Source organism: Otolemur garnettii, unplaced genomic scaffold, assembly GCF_000181295.1.
Source record: "Otolemur garnettii isolate 467f Iridium unplaced genomic scaffold, OtoGar3 scaffold00008, whole genome shotgun sequence".
NCBI lineage: Eukaryota > Metazoa > Chordata > Mammalia > Primates > Galagidae > Otolemur > Otolemur garnettii.
The window spans coordinates 34,719,855-34,743,518 of NW_003852403.1; the positions used below are offsets into that span (position 1 = coordinate 34,719,855).

At 42.7% G+C, this 23,664-nt stretch overlaps 1 protein-coding gene across 5 annotated transcripts in view; it reads right to left on the reverse strand.

The window, feature by feature from the left end:
• Positions 1–23,664, reverse strand: part of LIPA (lipase A, lysosomal acid type) — a 58,504-nt gene that overhangs the window by 6,124 nt on the left and 28,716 nt on the right. For all 5 annotated transcript variants that reach the window (XM_012801396.2, XM_023509489.1, XM_023509487.1 and 2 more), the window contains 6 exons: positions 22,758–22,875; positions 10,507–10,705; positions 9,774–9,883; positions 7,907–8,043; positions 6,440–6,586; positions 5,336–5,407 (listed from right to left, as the gene is read on the reverse strand). In XM_012801396.2, the coding sequence (XP_012656850.2) occupies positions 5,336–5,407; positions 6,440–6,586; positions 7,907–8,043; positions 9,774–9,883; positions 10,507–10,705; positions 22,758–22,875 (783 nt within the window). The remainder of the gene's footprint in view (positions 1–5,335; positions 5,408–6,439; positions 6,587–7,906; positions 8,044–9,773; positions 9,884–10,506; positions 10,706–22,757; positions 22,876–23,664) is intronic.

Consider the following 23,664-nt stretch of genomic DNA (forward strand, 5'->3'; position numbering starts at 1 on the left):
TGCACAGGGTCTTACCAAGATTAAAAAAAGAAAAAGAAAACAAAAACAGATACATATATAGGTGTCTTGCCACCCTTAAGAAACTTTTCTTAATTGAGACTTTGCCATTATTCAGAGAAAAAGTTTCCAGTATATAAAATTAAGTAAATATTTTTAAATAAATGTTACATGAAAAAAAATGCCTACTTTTATACCATTAAGTCTACTCCTATGAATTTTTCATCCTAAGAACATAATCTGCCTGATACATAAGGACAGATCCATGATACAAGAATATTTATTCCAGGATGGTTTACAATTGCAGAAAAAGTATCATAACAGAAAAATATATATAAATATATACAATAAAATTCAAAAAGAATAGAAATAGAAAACTGCTCTTTATTATAAATATGTTTAAAATTTAGTAACTGACCTGGAAAGGCATTTTTTAGTCATGGCAGAGACTGCCCCCCTGTGCCCATTCTTGCCTTCCTTTCTGTAATAGAATCCCTAATGCTTCTGTGAAGTACATGGCTGCAGCACAGGAGCCACATCCTGGTCCCACTGGGAACAGTGGGGCTGTGGCTGTACTGCTCAGTTTGGAGCTATCTCCTTCATGCAAAGCCACTTGCCCTGGGCTTCTTCTCTCCCTCCTTCCTTTGGGCTGGAAGAGACATGGAGGTGACCTAGTCACCAGGCAGCTTCAACCTAGCTAGCTAGGCAGGAACTTCAACCAGGCAGAAGAGGATGGCGCCCAAAGATGGCACAGCTACAGTGTGGAAGCCCCTAGGTCCCTGCAGAACCTCATGGAGCACAGCTATGCCCCTGTTCTTGACCACCAGCAGGGGTCACTGTTCTCTGGACTGTATTATGAGAAAGAAATTGTTTACCAGCTATCTTTTGGGCCCTATTGTAACAGTGCAGCCTGTATCTAACAAACACAATGCTATTTAATTAAGTGAAAATTTAAGAGTCCATGTAGATCCTACTTTTGCAATGTAAATGATTATAACAAAAACTTACAAGATGATACCAAAATATTAATAGTGGTTATTTGAGTGCTAAACATACAAGTGATTTTTCTTTCACTCACATGTTTTCCAAAATTTCATAATACATATTATATTTATAATAACAGTTAGGCTGAATATCCTTTTTATTTTGTTTTTAAAAGCCTACCAAATGTACAAATGTTTTGGGGGGTTAGGGAGGGTGTTTTTTAAGCAAGAGTTTGAAACAATAGAGGATATCAGAATCTTCTAAAGGACTTATTAAAATGCAGATCCCAGGAACACACTCCAGGAATTCAGATTCTCAACAGGTCTTGGACAGGCCCAGGGACCTGTATTTTTAACAGCATGTTAGGTAGTGTGAAGCAACACTGTAAAGATAACTTTGGGAGCAGCTTCTTCAACAAAGAGTAAGTACTTGGGCTCTGGGCAGGGCTGACAAGAGGGTAAGAGGTAATAACAAGAGTCTTGGCTGGGTGCAGTGACTCATGCTTATAATCTAGCACTCTGGGAGGCCAAGGCAGGTGGATTGCTTGATCTTGGGGGTTTGAGACCAGTCTGAGCAAGAGTGAGATGGCATCTCTACTAAAATAGAAAACTAGCCAGGCATTGTGGCATGTGCCTGTCTGTAATGCCAGCTACTCAGGAGGCTGAGACAAGAGGATCACTTGAGCCCATGACTTTGAGGTTGTTGTGAGCTATGATCTTACAGCACCCCTTTACCAAGGGTGACAAAGTGAGACTCTGTCTTAAAAAAAAAAAAAAAAGGTCTGGGTGGGGTGCCTATGGCTCAGTGGGTAGGGTGCCGGCCCCATATACTGAGGGTGGTGGGTTTGAACCCTGCCCCAGCCAAACTGCAACAAAAAATACCCAGGCATTGTGGTGGGCACCTGTAGTCCCAGCTACTCAGGAGGCTGAGGCAAGAGAATCGCCTAAGCCCAGGAGTTGGAGGTTGCTGTGAGCTGTGACGCCATAGCATTCTACCAAGGGCGATAAAGTAAGACTCTGTCTCAAAAAAAAAAAAAAGTCTTGGGTCTGAGGAATTCTGAAATTCATCAAGATTATAAAGAGAATAGGAAGATTAGTAAAATAAGTTTGAAAACCCAGATAAAGAACTAGGTTTTGAAATTGCTGACAAACAAATGCTAACTGCTGAAGTAGAAAGTAAACTGAATGGACTGTGAGTAAATGTCCTTTCAGGAAACCTCCAGACTCCTACCATGGAAGGAGTGAAGGTGTTCCTCCAAACGCCATTGTGGCCTCAGCCTGGCAGCATCCAGGTCGCCACATTCCATAGAAGCCTCTCCTGTGGGCACCAGGGCTGCCCCTCAGGGTGGCCTGTGCCTGCACTGGAGTGGCAGCCTCCTGCCTGCTGCCCAGAGCTCTGGAGGGAGAGCCAAGGGGAAGACCCTATAAGACAGCTGCACAAAGCCACCGTTTACTGACAAAGGAACATCATGGGGAGCCGAAAGACAAAGGGCCAGGCTTCCTTCTGCACTAACTCTGAGCTTTGCAAACATTCATGAGACACATTGCAGCATGGTTAGAACCTAAGGCCACAAGGTCACAACTGAGCCAGAAAGCAGAGCTCTCGGCCTCAGTCTGCAGCCTTTGACCCTGGCCAGCTAAAAGGAGCTGGAACAAGAGTAGAAGCCTGGACTGTAGCTGATCCCATGGCTCGAGGACAAATCCCCTGCCCTGTGGAGGCCTGAGACAGGGAGGGTAAGGTAACACAAGCCTGTAATATGTATAATAGGAAATAGTCTTAGGACAGCCTTGGGCTCAATATTGCCAAGGCCCTGAAAGCCAGGGTCTCATGGTCATTTGCACTTGCTGAGGCATGTGCTGTACCACACGGGGGTGGCTGCTGGGTCACCAAGCTCAGCATCTGCCTCCCCCTGGCTTGGTCACCCACCATGCATCTCTGGGAGTGTGCTAACTCCTGAGGAGACAAAAATTGGGAATTTTGGAAAATATCCGTTAGGTTAGAGGTTGCAGACATACTCAAAAATGTATGGGAATTCTGGTGAAAGGGTACATATAAAAAAACAAGTGACTATCAACATTAATGTGACCAAGAAGAAAAGCAGAGACCTTAACAGAGCATTTGTGAATCTGAGGATTTTTGAAGGTACGAGTGTACTGGCCAGCATGTCGTGAGCTGCCTGCCTTCCGCGTGCCCTTCTTCCAGACACAGAACCCACTTGTGATGGGTTCACAAGTGTATATAAATGTGAGAATACATCAACCTGGCTTCTAACCTGAGGGACTGGCGTCTAACTCTGAGCCCTCTGGTCCCTACAGTGAGCCTCAGGCCAGGCTGTTCTTAGGTCCTTAGAGATAAGCCAGGGAGAGGTGAAATATCGCACTCTCCAGAGATGAGTTCCTGGGGTAACTGAGGAAGGGGACCAAAGTATCAGGAAGTTCCAGATCAGTGACCCCAAACCTGGTCAGGCAGAAGAAATCTACTAGGCAGATTTTTTTTTTTAAATGCAGATTTTCAGGAATAAAAGGAAATAAACTACTAATACATACAATCATATGGATGAATCTCAAAATAATTGCTCAGTGGAAGAAGCCAGACAAAAACAAGTACATACTGTATAACTGAACTTATACAAACTGTAGAAAGCGCAAGCTAACCTACAGTGACAGCAAGCAGATCGGTCGTTGCTTGGGGATGGAGGAGGAGCGGAGAGGAGGGAGGGGTTGCAAAGGGGCAGGAGGGAACTCCTGGGGGTGATGGATATATTCACCATGATGATGGGTTCACAAGTGTATACAAATGTCAAAATATATCAACTTGCACACTTTAAATATACATGCCTTGTATATCTCAATAAAGTGATTAAAAAAAAAAAAGAATAGATTCTCCACTCCAAATGTTTGGGATACAGGAGTCTTTGTTTTTACAAGCCTGGATAGTAGCCAACTCAACAGTTCTGCTACAAGCCAAACTATTACTTTTGTAAAGCAATATGTTATTTAAAAGTATACTTTTATTTTATGTATTTACTTTGAGACAGAGTCTCACTCTGCTGCCCTGGGTAGAGTGCTGTGGCATCAGCCTACCTCATAGCAACCTCAAGCTCCTGGGCCCAAACGATCCTCTTCCCTCAGCCTCCTGAGTAGCAGGGACTATAGGCCTGTGCCACCACGCCCATGTAGTTTTTCTATTTTTAATAGAGGTGAGGGTCTCATTCTTGTTCGGGCTGGGCTCGAACTCCTGAACTCAAGGGATCCACCCGCCTTGGCCTCCCAGAGTGCTGGGATTACAGGCATGAGCCATCGCGCCCTATCAAAAATTATACTTTTAAAAATCAATTCACTGATTCTGGTGCAGGCAGTGTCTGCTCAGTGTTCGTAAACTACTATTGAAGACACCTGTAGCATCTTGGTTTGAACTTTAAACAGCTAGTTACTTCAAATTCAAAACAAAATGAGCTGGGGGGAAAATGTACAAAAACCCTCAAAGAATCCCCAACAGTAAAAAATAAATAAAATAAAATTGCAAGGAAAAAATGTACAAAAATATGTCTGGAGGTAGAAATAAGTCACTGATATGTTGTCACGTGGAAAAAGAAAAGGTGTAAAATAGTAAGGAAAAAATTAATCTATTTCTACATATACTATTCCTATCTGTATCTTTCTTTTTAAATGATATGCAGCAAGAAGTATAGAGCAGAATACAGAGACTTTACTATCTCTGGATCCGCATTTCCTATCTCTGTGTAGGATAAAAGAATGATTTTATGCTCATTTTAAGTAACTTTTTGTCTATATATAATTACTAAACTTTCTAGAATGAATATAACACTATTTAAGTGATGAGATGATCAAAATGATATTTTTAAAGTTAGGGGCCCCCACTCGTACCCATGATTGGCTTAGCTCTGCTTTACCCGCTGATGCTCTAAGCATGTTGTGTTCGGGAGTTAATGCTGAAACAGCACTTTCTACCTCCAAAAATGCTCTAAAATCATGTTTTATGATGCAGCACAGAAATAAATATAGGACTCAATGAAAAACAGATGGGGTGAGGAAGGGGGAAATTGGAAAGGGAGAAAGTGAGGGAATATATAAATCTGAGCCTCCATGAAGGGGAGGGGAGAAGGAAGCGGGGAAAGCCCCCCAGCAGCTGCTGGGTGATCTTGTGGATAATGCCATTAGCCACCGAGGATGAGAGAAGCAACACAACACAGTGACAAGGACCCAGGACTCTGGGGAAGAGTAGCAGACCGTCTCTATTTGAGAAGGACTGGCAGAGAGGTGCTCTCAGAACCCACAGGCCTCTCTAATGTGGATTTTACAGGAACCACAGCAGCACTCCTCTCAATACCTACCTGGCCCCAGTGTAACATGTTCTGCACAGAAGTTCCAGCAGGACAGTGTGTTGTATATACATCCACTCTGGACTGCAAAATAAGTACATTGAAATCAAGTAAGAAAGAGGCATTAAGGTGGCCGTGATAATAATCATTATACTGCACTTTGCCCTTCAAAGCATCAAAAACTACAGAGCCACAATCCCAAACACATAAGATCAGAAGTAGGAGAAATGGCTTTGACTACAAAATGTTCTTACTACCTCTAAGAACAAATACAGACTCACCCAGACTACTTACAAAATGAATAAGGCAAGCATAAGGCTGCAGGGGTTGAAACTACATATCATTTTTATTTTCTTCTTATGCGTTACTGAACTTCCAAAATTTTATATGACAATCACACTTTGCTTAAATTTTTTTTTTTTTTAGAGACAGAGTCTCACTTTGTCACCCTCAGTAGAGTGTCATGGCATCACAGCTCACAGCAACCTCCAGCTCTTGGGCTTAGGCAATTCTCTTGCCTCAGCCTCCTGAGTAGCTGGGACTACAGGCGCCCACCACAACGCTGGGCTATTTTTTTGTTGCAGTTTGGCTGGGGCCAGGTGTGAACTCGCCACTCTAAGTATATGGGGTTGGTGCCCTACCCAATGAGCCACAGGTGCACCCTGCAATTTTTTTTTTCAGAGTCCTCATTCTAGAATTTTAAAACTTGCTTTCAAAATGCAACACTACAAACTATAAATACCTTTAGAAACACAACCATGTTACTGGCTGAGGTTTTACTTTTTGTAATATAAAGAAATATACACAGTTATACACATGCATGTTGTGTGTATGTATACATGCATGTGTATCTATAGCAATTCTGAAAAGAAACAAATCACTAGAATAAATATAAATTTTATAACAAATCGTGACAGATCCCCTCCTTCAAAAGGCTCTGTACAGGCACAACATAGGAAGGTGACAGCAGCCAGCTCAAGGATAACAGCAGGTTATACAGTAATCCAAGCTCTTACTGAAGTTGATTCTTGTGCTTTTTAAATGAAAGTCCCTCTAGAGTGCTGTTGAGGTCGCTCTGGACTCTCCCACACAATCTAATATCGTAAACATACATACCATATTTAAATTTCTCTCATTAAATCCGGATATAAGAAAAAAGAGATTTCCACAAAGCTCCTTCAGAATGACATGAGTGCAAATGTGGGTCCCCAGCCACTTCAAAAATGTACTCTGTGGAAGAAAATCCTTGTCCCCAAATAAGTCCTACAAGATAAAAAGAAACCCAAGAATATCTCAGCATTTCATTTTGGTACACAGACCTCTCTCTGTGACCCATCTCAGAAGTGGAGACATGTGCTCAGTATCCTCACACACGGCCTCACCAGGAAAAAGACAACCAGTGAACATTCAAACCAGATACTTACAGAATAAGCTTATTAAGGCAAAAGTCACGTTACAGATGTATAAATCCTCCACAGGAAGAGGGGGCATAAAATCAAATAAGCTTACAATGGACTTCGACAATGGGAAAGGGCATTAAGGATCCCTCATGCCAGGGCCATCCCCAAATAATTTTCATCTGACTCTGAGAAACAGTTGAGGGGTGAAGGATCAGCAATGTCTGCCAGAAGTGTGGACATCTAATTCAACCCTGCTGGCCAGTGGCCCAAATCAGCCTGCTACTTGTTGTTGGCTTTTCTTAAAACACTTTTTTTTTATTGTGGGACAAGATAAATAACATGAAATCTGTGACTTTAACCATTTTTAAGCATTCATTCAGGGGCAGTAAGTACATTCCCCTTGTGTAACTATCACCACGATGTACCTCCAGAACTTTTTCATCTTCTTACACTGAACTAACCAGTGATTCCCTGTTCCCCTCTCCCCTAGCTTTTATAAACAAAGTTTTATTAGAAATCATTTTTATGTTCTTCATTTCAAAGTTGTATTAGAATTCATTAGGCCACATGTTAAAGTCCTTTACGTGGCAGTGAGATACGTTATAACCTGATTTCAAGTATATAATTCTGCACAGGATATCGTATGTGTGTAAATGTATAATAAGGTGAATATAAAGCCTCCAGCCTCAGTTGGCTTCAAACTCCTCATGAAAGCCGTTTGCTCCTTGAACAGAGCTTGGGGTGGCACAGCGTTAGAGCTAAACCCTGATGAGGTTACACTGATGGCTTGTGATTAGTGCCACATTACCAAAAAATGCTTCCCCTCCGAGTAGGCAGGGATGGGCACCCGGGAACAGCGCCTTCCCTGTGTCCTGCGCGCCTCCCACTGCTGTGCCACCTCCATAAAGGCCAACAACCCCTTTCTCGCAGGCCTGGCCAGAGGTGCACTGGCGCAGAGGCCACCCGCACACGTGGCTGCCATGCAGTTAGCAACAGACCTCGGTGACTCCCGGAATCTGAGGCAGGGGTTAAAGGGAACCAAACTCCCACTGCGCCCCTGATCACACCCTGCAGTGAAGGAAGGCACAGATTCGCCCTGCGGTGGCCAATTACTCAGATCCAGAGGAGGGAGTTTGTGGAGGAGGGGAGAAAGACGGGGGAGGAGGGCATGTGATCCAAATACCTTAACAAGAAGATCCGGAAATCGTCCCAATTTGGCTAGAGGGCTAGTACAGAAAGCCACTGAAGCCACAGGAGCCAGAGCAAAAAACACTTTAATCTTTTTGGCCAGTTCAGGCATCTGTGAAAATGCTATGAAACCTGTGGGAACAAAAGGAAGACAGTCATCTTCTGGGATTTCCGTCTCAGACAAGGCAAGCGCCAGCTTTGTGATGCCCTTCAGTAGTGGCCTGAGAACCAGGCGGGCAATGCCACCCTCGGGAAGCCACACTCTTGACTCGGGGCCTTCAGAACTGTGTGCTCTAGCGTTGAACTTGATCGAAGGAGTAAATCAAGTCTTTGTTAAGTACTTGTTCCAAATCTCAACCTAGATAAGCACTAGAAGTCCAGGCAGAAAACCACAAAGCCTCCCCCCTTCCTTTAACCAGGAGACCCTCTGACTGCATCCCCCCCCCATCCCCCAGGTCTCCTCCACGAACAATTCACAGACCGGACCAAACACCAAAGACTACACAGGGACTAACTTAGACTCCCCCAGCTGTAATTATGTTTTAAGTCTCTCTGAGGTCACTTCTGGCCACTTGGCCCCAGAATGCCACTTTAGAGAGTGGGGTGGGAAAGGACTCAGGTAGACAAGTCATGAAAGAAGGACTATGAATGAAGAAAAATGACTCAGTCCATTTTTCTGAGGGGAGGCAAGTTAACCATAGATATTGTGACCCTTAAAAGCACCCATACCTCTCAATAGAGTCTCCTTGGAGAGAAATGTACTCTACGCAGATCACATGACATAGTAAACATTAAAAGGGAGAATCAAATAAATTACAAGACAGGTCCCTGCCCCTAGTTAGGGAAAACCTTTGCTTGCTAGAATTATGGGCAATTTTCACTTTCTTCAACCTCTGCTAAGTTTTATATTTTTCTTTACAATGAACATATATTACTTTTATAATCGACATAAAATTAAAAATGCATATAGCTTTTAAAAAAAGTTTATAAATAATAAATATAGCGTCCAACCTTTTTTCTTTTCTGCCATACATTAAAAGAAGAATTGTCTGGGGCCACACATTATATACACAAACACTAAGGATAGCTGATGATCAATGAAAACAGGATTGGGCATGCTTTTTATGATATCCAGCACCACAGATAAGCAAAACAGTCCTCAAATAATCTGCATGTGGCCATGGGCCACAGGTTGGACACCCCTGGAATCTATTACCCTTGTATCTGTAGTTTTATTCTACTTTACTTTCAAAATCAGTACAGTACATTTTTTTGTTTTCCTTTAAAAAAGAGAGAGAGGTAAGAGTGTACAGTGGCACCATCATAGCTCACTATTACTTCAAACTCCTAGGCTCAAGCAATCCTCCTGCCTTAGACTCTCAAGTGGCTTGGGCTACAGGCATGCACCAACACGCCCAGAGAATATTTTTATTTTCTGTAGAGAAGAGACCTTGCTATCTATGTTGCTCCAAGGCTGGTCTTGAACTCCTGACTTCAAAAGCAATCCTCCAACTCTGACCTCCCAAAGTGCTGGTATTACAGACATGAGTTGTCGTGCCTGGCCTGTCTCTAATTTAGATAATTTCCTATTTTCTGCCTTCCTACATCCCCATCTTGCTTAACTGGAAAAATAACTAATAGGATGTGGCTTACATTAATTCCTTCAATTTGAAGAAACCCATATACCACAATTTTCCAAAGAAAACTAAATATTATCAAAGTTCTTTGCCCTGCTCATTATCTCTATCTGGCATTGAAATATAAATTGTATTTGAACTTTTTTCAATATATCACTTTTAAGAACAAGGGCAAACTCTGAAATAAAGAAACTCTATCAACTTTGATGTTAATTACATACATACCGATTGTGGTGCCTTGAGAATGACCCACATAATACACTTGTTCTTGGCTGGTTTTATTCAGAATGAAGTTAATCGACGCTGGTAGGTCATATTTTGCCATCTCATCATAACTGCAACCCAAAAAAGGAATTCCTTCATTGAAATAGTACATAAAATATAGTAGCACAGAAATGCCAAGCATATAGTTTGCTGAGTTATCACAAACCGAACGCAGCCAGGTCAAGCAGCACTGAGTGAAAGGACGAGAACTTTCCCAGGACTGCAGAAACCCTCTTGGAATTCCCTCCCGCGAGTAACTCTGATCCTGGTTTTTCACACCATAAAGTAGTTCTGCCTGTCATTTCATTCTTCTGTAACTGGGATTATGCGGCGTGTATTTTTCTATTTCTGGCTTCATCCGTGCTGCTGCACATAGTTGCAGGTCGTTCATTCCCATCACGTGCCTCTATCACACTACTCGTCCACTCACTGCTGACACGCACCTGGGTAGTTTCCAACTGTCTGCTATTATAAATGGTGTGACAAAAAAACATGTCCTTAAATACGCCTTTTGGCAAAAGCTCTCATTCTTGTGTTTCACAGCCTTAGGGAGGCCAGCCTGGAGGCCTCCACACTGCCGACCTTTTCTAGTACCATCTACCTGCATCTGTCTGCCTCTTCTGCTGACATCCCCATGTGTCTGCTATAAGGGGACTAGGGAAATACCCCCATGTCATAATCAATTCAAATATACCTGAAAGCCCAGAACTCATCCTGAGAAACTGGAAGGCTCTTGTGATTCCGAGACCAGGTGTTTCCTCTGCTGTTCCCCATCCACACGTCAAAACCAGCATCAGCAAGAATGAAGCCCAGGCTGCTGTTGGCAAGGTTTGTGACCCAGTTACTGGAATCTGCCAGCAAGCCATGCTGCAGATAGACTGCTGGTTTGGGACCTGAGAAACAAATGTGTTTAGGAGGCAGTAGCACCGAGCTTCAAAACAAACGTGATATCTTGTTAAACAAATTATTCTTAAAAGGTCCCAATGCAAATAATGAAATAGAAACAAATTAAAGGATTAAGGGACCAATGTATGTGTATTCCTGTATAACATGTAAGTAAAGGATTTTTCTTTTAACATAGTTCTGGCGAGGTAGCAGCAGAACTGGACTGCTTTTGCATGTCTAGTAGTGATACCCACTGACTCAACCAACAAAGGAAAAATTAATACATTTTTAAGACTTACAAAATGTTTTTACAGTTTGCTACAGGAATTGCATTTCTCACAATCATTCCTAACAAAATAAACCAAAGAGAGGAAAAGATCACACTCATACACCAACACTATATCCCTCTTAGAACGACCAAATCCAAAACACCAACAATGCTAAGTGCTGGCAAGGATGTGGGGGAACAACTCTCAACTCACTGCTGGTGGAAAATGCAAATGGCAGCATCAACTTGGAAGACACCTGGGCAGTTTCTGACAGAACTAAACACATCTTACCCTATGATCCAGCAACCGTGCCCAAAGAACTGAAAAGTGATGCCCACACAAAAGCCTGTACATGGATGTTTATAGCAGCTGTATTCATAGTTGACAAAATTTTGAAGGAACAAAAATGTCTTTCAGTAAGTGAATGGATAAACAAACCGTGGTGCCCTCAGACAATGGAGTGTTGTTCAGCCCTAAAAAGAAATGAGCCAGCAAACCACAAAGATATGAAGGAATCTTAAACGCACATGGCTAAGTAAAAAAGCCAATCTGGAAAGGCTGTGTTCTGGGTGACATTCTGGAAAAGACAAAATTATAGTTAGTAAAAAAAAAAAAAAAAAAATCATGGGATTGGGGGAGGACGGGAAGAACAGGCACAGAGGACATCTCTGCACGATGCTGTGGTGGTGGACACGTGTCGTTACACATGTGTCCAAACCCATAGAATGTGCACCACCAAGAGTGCACCTTGATGGAAACTCTAGACTTTGAGTACCAATGATATGTCAGTGTGACTTTATCAAGTGTGACGAATATAGAACTGCTGTGAGGGATGTTTACAATGGGGAAGGCTGTGCCTGTGAGGAGGGAGAAGGCTATACGGGGAATCTCTGTGCCTCATGTTCAAGTCTGCTGTAAACCTACAACTGCTCTGAAATAGAAAAAATAAAGCCTAATTTTAAAAAACTTTTAAGTGGAATGAAACCATTAGAATAAAAAGGACTGCACACACACATACAAACTTAGAAACCTATGTGTCTTCTGCATGTGTGTATAAATTTATTTTCTACTTACCTGTAACTAAGACTGTGATATGGCAGAAAAACAAATATGTGGGAGCCAAAGAAACCTGACCTCAAGCTGCCTATACAGTGTGGAGACCATTCAGTTATTCAATAAACAAGTCTTTCCCGAGCACCAAGTCAGGGCCACGTATGCTGCTCAGTGCTGGGAACACAGCAGAGAACAAAAAGAGGAAGAAAAACAAATACTTCTTCATGAAGCTGACACTGTCCTATGAGTTTCCCACAGTTCAACTCCATCCTCTCCAACTTCTGACAGGGCACCTTGGACGAAGCATTTAAACTTTTTCTGAAATTAACATCATTCCCTGAAGAGTGGAAATTTGTGCTTTTCGTAGTATAGGGCATAGTGAGACAGGAGATACTGCATGAAAAGTTCTCAGCAAAGAGTCTGACGCACAGAGTTCAGCACACATCAGCTCATTTCCTTAAGGGGATTAGCCAGTCTGAGTCTCAGTTCCATAAAGAATTATTAAAGAGGAATAAATGAGATAATTGAGTGTCTAGCGTAGTGATGCGTAAGTCAAAAGATCCCTTTGCCTTCTGACCACTCTTTATACTAGTGAATCACTGGAAATGAGTGAATTGTCAGGTGGTCAAATAATTAATTTCAGTCTTCTTGATACCATAATTAAGCCATCGACCATAACAAGGACTGCGATAGCACCAGAAAGCTTATAACATAGCTTTGGAAGGGGAAAAAAAAGCAGAATACAAAATTATGGACTACTCTAGACTCTAACTGTGTAAAAATAACGTATGCCAAGTAGAATTCCAGTGAAAAAATGGGAAGAATGATTTGTTGGGATAAGACTGAAAGTGAATTGACAAGTTTTTATTTCTGTTAACATCCTGATGTAGACTTGGCAACTAACAAGTTGTTTTTAAAGGACAGTTCCTCTGATGCAAGGTGGCCTCTGTAGACAACTCCAGGAGGCCCGGCTCACAGGCATGACAATGCGAATGGTCATGTAAGATGCTACACCTACCCCAGGGCCCTGTCCCTTTCACATGGGCCTGCTCCCTCATGTGTAAAATGGTGAGCCCTGGCCAAGAGTCCCAAATGACTCCTGTGATTGTCTAATCCCAAAACGACAGCCCTCTACATTGCGAGGGCCATGCGATGACCTTCTACTCATAGGGAGAGAATAGAAAGCCAATTGGACATGTTCGGGGCTGCTTTATGTACCCATTTTTGCCTTCAAATGTTCATTTTAATGCCATATAACAAGACAAAAGTTACTGTGAAAGGTACAGGCTTAGCATCTTACACACACAGGAGTCCTGCCTTCGGTGAAGATCATAATCAAGCTGGGAAAACAAGGAAAAGAATCACAAAAAGTTCAAAATTATAAACTTCAGTGTAAGTGACAATCATTACCAAAATTAATTCATCATTATAGTTGGGAAAACGTGTTTTAATGATAGTTACTCCAAAGCAGGGCTGCCTGGCTAGACAACTACAGGAGACATCATTGTCCAGCAGTAACTGTGCAGTGCAGCGGGAATGGTGCCCAGAAGTCAGGCAATGCAGCAGCTCTGCCCCTTAACATTGTGTAACATTTTCTGGAAACAGAGGCTTCCCTGCTCATGCTGTAGGTCCTCTGGCCTGGGAAGGCCCTTTTTACCCATTGCTTTGCACAGTTGAGCAATGAGGAAAGAGACTTGGCCCTCACAGGCCAGGAGCAAAACCGTCCTGTCAGTCAGCTCATCTCTGACAGAAGCCAGTGCAATCATCTTCCCTCTGCATGGAGTTAGAGTGAGGCAGGAGGAAAGCCCTTGGCACTTGGTCAGTCTATGCCTCTACAGTTAACTCTTTCTGGAAAACCTGAGGCTGCTTAGGGGACTTCTCCGAGGAGAGTCCCAAGAGAAAGGCAGGGATGGTTTGAAGTTGCAGAGGACGGGGTAGGAGGGATGACAGAGAGAGGAGAAAGCAAGTAATACATGGACAGCCAGGCAGGACAGAGGCTGGAGAGAAGATACAGGTTACCCCAAGAGTCCAAGGCTTCGGCTCCCTACCTTTTCCTGATGGGGAATATTTAACATTGCCCTTTATTCTTTCTGTACTTCTCTCTCTAACCCCTTAGGAGCTTCAAAGGAGAAACATGGGAGTTGATAAAGTGAAGATAGACCAGGAACATTTTCAAAAACCACCAGTAAATAACTCTGGATTCCCAAGGGCAAGGAGGAGCCCCTGAAGCTACCCAGAAGACAACACCTTAGGTGGCTGAGAGGTTCTAAAAAGATTTATAAATAACCACTATTTCCACCGCTGCCTATCATTCACTGCTGCACAAGGCTTCTCTCAGGGAGTTATTATATCCTTTGAGGTAAAACAATAAAATTTTATCCTTTGAGATAAAATGCCTTAAAAATTCCCAGCACCCTCACTCTGCACTCCACGTAAGGGTTTCCCAAAGCTCCCATAGGGCCCCACGCATTACATTGCTGTGGACGTGGCTTTGCCCCAAACAATCTAGGTTATGAAGAGTCCATGTTTAAGGAAAAAGAAACAAAGAAAGGTACAGTTCCATTACACTGAGATAAACTATTTACATTGAAAGCTTATCTGTGGATATTTATTATCTCTGACTCTGTGACACCAGCAGCTAGACACAAAATGAAAGGGACCTCTCAGGGACAAAGAGAACATGGCTGCACACGTGTGCGTTCACACGCATGGAAACAGACCTCCCCGTGCAGACCCACAGTGGCAGCAAAGCCATCCATTGTGAAGGGAAGCAGGGAAGGCTGGAGGCAAATCTCAGTGCTTTGTTCTGGCATCTGGAATAGGGAAAGGACAAACCAGAGCCACTTTATTTTCATTCTCCTCTTGGTTTAGGTTCTCCCATTCCTCACTGCAAGCAGACTACAAAAGCTCAATGAACAGGGCGGAGCCCATGGCTCAAAGGACTAGGGCGCTTGCCCCAAATGCCAGAGGAGGTGGGTTCAAAACCAGCCCTGGCCAAAAAAAAAAGCTCAATGAACAACAGATGCAAAAAACATGGCACCAGGTGAGAAGAATGCAATCAACCTACTCTTTAAAAGCTAGATGCTTTCAAATCTGGAGAATCCGAGCCATGCACTGCAAAGGGCATTACAGAAAACATTGCTTTCTATTGGGAAATACTGGCAGATGAGAAAAGGGGCTGACAAAGAAAGATAAATGTCTGACGACTTGCATGACCTTCGAGAGGCCCAAGGCTACTCAGCCATGTCCTGCTCATTCAGTTGCGGAATTGTTTTCTGAGAACCTGCTGTAGGCTAAGCAGTGAGGTAAAAGTTAAAATACCAAGAAATGATTGAAAAACACACACCACACCTCATGTAAACCTCTGGTGGTGCCTACTGAGTATTAGACACTGTGGCAGATGCTGCGGACACACAATTGGATAACCTACACTCCCTCCCCCAGGGAGCTACAGGCTAGCAGAGCAGACAGACACACAGTCACCTTCTAGCCCAGCCTGGAAAAAGATTAGAGCACCTCCCCGGAAAGCCCAGAAGAAAGAGTAAATGACTCAGCCAGAGAGAAACATTCAAGCTGGATCTTAAGTGACAAGCAGATTTCCCCACAAAGGGTTCTGATGAAAACATAGAGTTACAGGAACAGAGAACAGACACTGCACCCAGGCCTTGGCTGATAGGACCCCAGAGCACATGGGAAAGGCTCCCCGCCTGAATCAGATGTGCACCCATGTCGGGGGGCCACTGGGAACTTTCAGTGCTTTATCTGAGCTGGGCTCAGAGAGGTGTAGAGGACTTCATGGGGTACACATCTTTCCAGGCTGAGCCAGTTTCCTCTACTCCAAGAATAATAGGGCTCCTCCGAGGAGGGAGACACAGTGGGTGTGACCCATGAGCTTCCAGTGCTCATGATGCCGTTAGCCATGACAGATCACCAACAGAGAGAAAGCAGTAACAAATCCAGGCTACTATCACTACTTTAAAAAGTAGGGGCAAAACTGCTCGCCGCTTCTCTCTGGCATTGGGTGAACACAGAAGGGCACTGGAAGCTGTGCTCCCACACTCACCTGCCTGCCAGCTTCTCTCCCTGCCCCAGCAGGGGGAAGAGAGGAAGGTATCAGGCCATTCACTCCCAGCTTACCCCCAGTGGAGGACTTAGAGGTTTACTGGCAAGAGACCTTTCTCTCTAGGAGGTTTGAACCTACTGCCATTCACCTCTTCCAGTGAATTTTAATCAGATTTCTATTCACCTTGCTGAGAATGGTTGATTGGAATAACAGCTAGCTGTTATTATACTTACATGCTCTAGGGCAGCAAACATGGGCTACGACCCCTTTGGGGGTCGAACAACCCTTTCACAGGGGTCAGCCTAAGACCATCCTGCATATCAGATATTTACATTATGACTCATAACAGCAGGAAAATTATAATTATGAAGTAGCAACAAAAATAATTTTATGGTTGGGGGTCTCCACAACATGAGGAACTGTATTAAAAGTTCATAGAATTAGGAGGGTGGAGAACCGCTGCTCTAGGGACTATAAAAATAAATCCTAGTAAGCTGGTACTACTCCCACTTAACAGAACACAGAACTGTGGTGAATAAGAGTCCAGTAACTTGCTCAAGGCTGGATAAGAGCTAGAAAGGGAGGGAGTTGGATTTGAGCCCAAGTGTGTCAGACACCAGGGGCCATGCCCTTAACGGCTTTGCTATGGGAAAGAGGGCTAACAAGAGGGAAGTCTTTCTAGAACACACTGTAGGCCTTCTGAGAATGACAGGCTGAAGGCAGGAAGCTATCTGGGGCTGGGGGGAGGATGTGAACCAATGCTTGAAGGAAGTAATCTCGAGTACAGGGAGGGGACGGAGCATGGGACAAGGGACCCAACACTTGGCCTGACCTGCTGAGGTAGTTCTTGCGAGGACCAGCCTGTTCGGGACACTCAGGCACTCTGAGGCCTGGTCTGAGCAATGCACGCGCAGGGCAGGAAGGGCTGCCTTCCCCAGCTGTGCTCTGTAGGTGTCTCCAGGAGGGCTGGGGTTACAGGAAGGGGATAAAAGGACCATTTCTTGGCCTTGAGAGGGCAAATAACTTCACTAGGACCTAAATCGCATAGAGCTGACAAACAAAAGCAGCCCAATGACAGTCCACCACAATGCCGCCTGCGTGATCAGCCCACGACGTGGGTGGACATGAGGAGGGGATTACTCAGGTTCTGAAACAGAATGTGTGAGCCCACGGTCACCCGGGAGGAAGATAAGTGGGTGGGTGGGGAAGTTCCTCCAGCTTCCCCAGGCTCTGGCCTTCTCTGCCCGGACACTGAGTCCACACTCTGAAACAGTATCCAGGGCAGAACCAAAATGCAGAACAAAGTGGAGAACAAACACCAGGGCATTAGTGTGACGGAGAGCTCAGTTCTTACCAGCCACGAAACCCTGCAGGATTTACACAGCCTCTTTGAAGTATAGGTGTCCTGTTCTACAGTAGCAAAGATGAAGCTGCTGATACACAATAAAAAACAACCCCCCAGGTGGCGCCTGTGGCTCAGCGAGTAGGGCACCGGCCCCATATACCAAGGGTGGCGGGATCGAACCCAGCCCCAGCCAAACTGCAACAATAACAACAACAAAAAAGACAGTCCCTGCTAAAATAATAAGTATATACAGTTGGATCCTTGAACAATGTGGTTTGAACTGCAGGGGGCCACTCAAATATGGTTTTTCAATAAATGTATTGGAAAATTTTAGAGATTTGTGACAACTTGGATAAACTCACAGAAGGGTTCCGATTATTCTAGATGGCTTCTGACTTCTTTTATAACATGGATGCTTCTGTGACATGGGTGGGAATGATAACACTGGCTGCTCAGCTAGGCAAAAGATCCGGATGTGCCGTCAGAGCACCAAGCAAGCCTAGACTTCAGCAGAGGCATCAAGCTCAGGCATTGACTAATGAACCCACATCTGCTCAGCACCACCAGGGCAAGGAATTATACCCCAGATGATGTACAGCTGGTGAGAGTGCTGCATTTATTAAAAAAAAAAAAAATACTTCTTGGGGACAAGACACAATTATAGGAGGGACTTTACCTCGCAAATACAATCAGTGTAACCTGGTATCTTGTACCCTCAATGAATCCCTGACAATTAATAAATAAATAAATAATTTATTTGGAAGGGAAGAGTTTCTCTTCCAGAGAAACTGGAAGAAACAGCGGCTAATTCCTATAATCCTAGCACTTTAGGAGGCCAAGGCTCAAGGATCGCTTGAGGCCAGGAGGTCAAGACCTACCTGAGCAACATAGTGAGATCCTGTCTTTACAAAAAAATTAAAAAGTTAGCCAGGCATGGTGGTGCATACTGAGGCAGGAGAATTGCTTGGGGCCAGAAGTTTAAGGTTGTGGTAAGGTGTGATGACACCACCGCATTGTAGCTCCAGACAAAAGAGTGAGACCCTATCTCTTAAAAATAAAAATGCAAAGAAGGAAGAGTTTCTATCAGGAAAGAAAAATAAGAAAAATCCAGAAAACAAACAACCAAAGCAAAATACAGGGCAATGGTCTTTCCTTCCAAAGACTGAATTCGTAAGGCATGCTATGAATATTCAGTTATTACTCTAATGGTAACCCCTGGGGAGTCTTTGCTAAGGCCTGTTTCCAAAATGCCTCTTCACCCACTGGACGGTCAGATTCGCAACTTTTCAGATACAAACATGCCACTCTTGGTGCTTTCTCTGACAATCAGTTTCCTAGTTGGACAAAGAGTAAACCTGCCTTGTTATTGTTGTTATTTTATGCATTTTTGCAAAGCCAGCATCCATTTCCTTGTTTTAGTGAAATAAGATATATATTCTGACTATCACAGGATCAGCTTAGTCAATACTTATTACATAAGAGCCGATCTGTAGTTCAAAGAACACTGAGTCTGTTGTCAGACTGGCTGGGCATGACCCTTTACCTCCTTAAGCCTGGCTATGTTACCCAGTAAAATGAGGGTGTTGATCTAAAACACAGGTTGCTAAACCCCCCCAAATTACTTTGGATTCCACCAGGGAAGTGTGTTAAAAAATACAAGCTCTCCAAATCGCTGGCCCAGGCAGGAATCAGATCCTCCTAGTGCTAACACCCCATGACTTTCTGAAATAAAGCTGAGCTGATGAAAACAGAACCACTTCCCTATAAATGATTAATTTCTGAATTTCAATTCCCTTACGGGGTTGGCAAAAAAGCAAGGGTAGCTCAACACTTGATTGAAAAGGTTGCTTAGCAGTGCAAAACACCACACATATGCTGGATGTTATGGGGGTGAAAGGCACAGAAAACAGCCAGGACAGAGTATTAAGAGGTGGTATGTATCTTCACTCATCAAACTGCTGAAGTGTGTTGAATGGGAAAACCCCATAATTTTAGCTGGGCTTTAAGAAGCTTAATCCTGCAAAACCACGAGCATTGGATGAGAACAGGGAGGCTGGCAGAAAGGAGAGCAGTTGGTAAGTCTTATAAGCAAACATGGAAGAGGAGCCATGTGGCCCAGTCCTGTGTTCATAAGAAACCTCCAGTGATCTCCAAGTGAGGCCATGCAGACAGTCAGAGGGGCCTACCGCCACAGGACTGAAGATGCACACCAGCCGGCTGTAATAAATTCAGGGTCCACGAGGAGCACAGTATCAATAAGGGAACAATGTTTTAATGTACCTTGTGATTACTTTCAGATAGTACAGGTGCATGGCACTACTTTGAGTGTATTAAAAGCATTAACTTCTGAAATTATCAGTACCCAGACTGAATACCCATCTTCGAGCTTTGAAATGTTTTTCTTATTTTAATACGTGTATATGGAGAGCCTTGGAAGTGGCTCAAGACTCTTTCAGCTTCTGAGTTTATTTCAGGTGTCCAGCTGAAATGGTAGAAGAGCATAAGGAGGGGTGATGCTCAGGAAAAGTGAAGAAAAAGATGAACTGAAGTGATTTGATGCGGGCAGCCTAGAGAGGATGTGTCAGCTACTAGATGGGAGCCAAGAATGATTCTGCAGTTCACAGCCTAGGTCAGTGGGAGGACGGTGCTATTCATAGAGGAGGAAGTCAGAAGAGGAAGCAGTGCACATGAGAAAAGAGTTCTACTGGGAATGTGAGAGACCTCCTCTCATCTTTTCAACAATGACGTGGCTCTTGAATAGAGTGAGGAACAGTACAGCACCTCTGCCCCAGGCTCTGCCTTGGACCATGGACATGTGAGCCATCAGAAAGGCACCTACCTAAGCAGTTCTCAGGAAAATCACAGTTCCTTTAGAGAACAGAGGCCTTCATCACAGATTTCCTTGAGAATTCCCCTCTAGGTTAGCTCATCACAGATTCTATCCACATTCCTGATCCCCTCCAGGGAGGCTCTTCAGAACAAAGAAAGAACCTGGGGACCTAATGTTATGACCAGATTTAGCTTAGAGTACTTGCAGTCTGCGTTCCCCATTCTGTAGGTCAAGAGTTTCTATTCCCCCACCTCCCAACACCCCTGCCAAAAAATAAATAAAAGTAAAACAAAGAATATGACCCAAAGACCCTGAGAGTGATGAGGACTATCTGGGAACTAAGATCATCCCAGTCAGTGGACTGCTTTTACTGATGAAGAATCTCAGACACACAAAGGCAAAAGCACACAAGCAGATGGGGCTGGGTCAGCTCCAGCATTGAGGTCCCCTAACTTGTCTTCTTACCACATGGGACCACACTTTCCTCATACTCCAGGGCACTGCACTATCACCTGCAATGATGTGATACACACATGAAGGGCATGTGGCCCGCCATCCCTTAATAGCTACGCAGGGAGAGAAGTCTAGAGGTGGACACAGGAAAAGGAGAAGAGGTACATTCTCTCAGCACGTTTTTACTGAGATTCTCAGCATTTTTGAACAATGATTCACATTACTAATTATATTAATCAACTCATCACTTTCAAGAAAAACATGAATACAAATTTTTCTTTCTACAGGGTGAGAAATCAGTATAAAGGGGTTATTCTTTTATAAAAAAAGGGACGGAAATCATAGGCTCACTCTAGCATAAGATAAATGTTTTGTATGTTTTGAGTGGAGGAAAAATTAGCTCTCACTATAACCCACCATACGTTTTTATAACATATTTATAAAAAGGAAGATTAATAGCACATTATCTTCAAAGCATTAAAATTTCAAGAGTTAGAAATTAGATGTCAGAAATAACATTGGCTATCATGGTCATTTAAGCATTATAAAAAGCCTTATTGCAGCTGGAATTTATGGGGGACAAAATAGGTTAAGTTAGATTAGATTAAGAAAAAACATAAAGCAGATAATGATACAAAGTTCATATTCATGCAGAAAGTTTTAAAATTTGCTTTGAATGATAATTTGGGAAGGCATTGAGGCAAAGGTGGCTCTTTTGCCCACATAAAATGTTGAGAAGAGATAGTTTTCAATTACCTTAATCAAAACCTTAATTTCCCAAGAAAAATTTCTAGAAAAAAAAATTTCTAAAAACAGAAAATGTTAAAGAATAACCTTACATCTGGAGAGATGACTGAGTAAGAATCAGATCCTTATTCTGAAGTCTGTTCAACAATTTCAAGCATGTTCTATATACCAAGTGTGTCTGTATAGAAATTCCTTAATCTGCATTGGAAACTTCAATTTTGTTTGAGTTATAAAATGAAAGATAGTAAAAATATCTATGCATACATGTATATATACTTTTTTAGGCTAAAGCTATAAGAACCTTCATACACTCCTAGTGAAAGCAATTAATAGTACAAACGCACAAAGAAAGGAGCTTAAAAATATCTATCAGACATACATCCTCTGATCTCAAAATGTTATTTCTAGAAATATATTTCATAACCAAACTTGCACACATACAAGATTATTTACAGCAGCAAAAATTTTTATAAGGCTGAAAACAGCACAAATTCTCATTAGCAGAATACTTGTTAAATAAATCATGATACAGCAGTATAGTAGAATATCATGTATCTATAGATTAAATGTTCTATGAATTGTGTAAAAAGATCTCTAAGACATTAAGTAGAAAATTAAGAGAGCAAAATGCTCCCTTTGTAGTAAAAGAAAGGCAAGGAAAAAATAAAAATCTATGTTTGTATTTGTTTCTAAGGAGATTTGGGGGGATAAAAAATGAAGAGATTTTTTTGGGCAGTGCCTGTGTTTCAAGGGAGTAGGATGCCGGCTCCATATGCTGGAGGTGGTGGGTTCAAACCCAGACCTTGCCAAAAAAAAATGAAGAGATTTTAGAAAAATATATTTAAAAAATTGGAAGTGGGGGATGAGATAGGAGAGAGGTATCTCATTGTGTATTTTTTATTCTCTTTGATTTTGGGACCATGTGAATACGTTAGCTATTTGAAAAACTAAATAATTTCCAAATAATAAAAGCCATTTACTCAGTATTTAAAACATTCCATTAAATAAGATGCTGTCTTAAAAAATAAGTGGAGATTTTGGCATATCATCCAATGAATCTAATCTTTGAAACTTCAAGCAACATATAAAATTATGACTCTTATCCTTTCTTCTTTAAAAGAAAGTGTTTTTCTATACCTTGCAGAAATGTAACACATTTAGTACTTTGATCTAAAAGTGATCCCATTTTTATGTTTTTAAGATAAATCTGAACTTGTTTACTGACGTAAAAACCGGTCAAAATCCAGCAATGTTGTCATGTTTAAGAACTTTTCTATCTCACCACCAAAAACACCTGTACCTTTGTCAGAATTGTTCTTCCTCCCATGAGGTATTCGGTGAAGGCACAGAATATATCCATCTTCTGTCTCAACTCGGTGCTCCTCACTAGGGAACCCCCAGTGAGAGATAATTTCACTCTGTGGAGAAAAAGGGCAATGTAAATTCTATGGACAGAGTCTGATACCATATCCCACAATAACAGGCAAAAGAGAAGGTAAAATGTCAATGTCATTCTCTATTTTTAATTATTTAAGAAATCAATTGTTATTGAATTTTTTTTTTCAGACAGAGTCTCACTTTGTTGCCCTAGGTAGAGTGCTGTGGCGTCACAGCTCACAGCAACCTCCAACTCTTGAGCTTACACAATTCTCTTGCCTCAGTTTCCCAAATAGCTGGGACTACAGGTGCCTGCCACAACTCCCAGCTATTTTTTGTTGTTGTTGTTGTTGTTACAGTTGTCATTTTTGTTCAGCTGGCCCAGGCCAGGTTCAAACTCACCAGCCTCGGTGTATCTGGCTGGTGGTATAACCACTGAGCTATAGGCACCAAGCCAGTTACTAAAATTTTAGTCTGCTCAGTCTAGTAGCCAACATTCCATCGCAAGAGTAAATCATCTGGTTATTTTACCCATGTGTCCTACCCACAGGTGTTTGGTTAACATTGGTTTCATTATTCTAGCATGTTCTACTCCAAGGGTGTCTAATTTTACCACAGCTTTGGGCCTCTTTGTTTCCATCATGACTATAGGGCACAAATAGACACTCATTCTTTCTTTTCTAAACATGTCAGCTAATATTACAAAAATGTAAAACACTTTTGGGCACCGCCTGTGGCTCAAAGGAGTAGGGTGGTGGCCCCATATACTGGAGGTGGTGGGTTCAAACCTAGCCCGGCCAAAAACTGAAAAAAAAAAAAAAAAAAAAAAA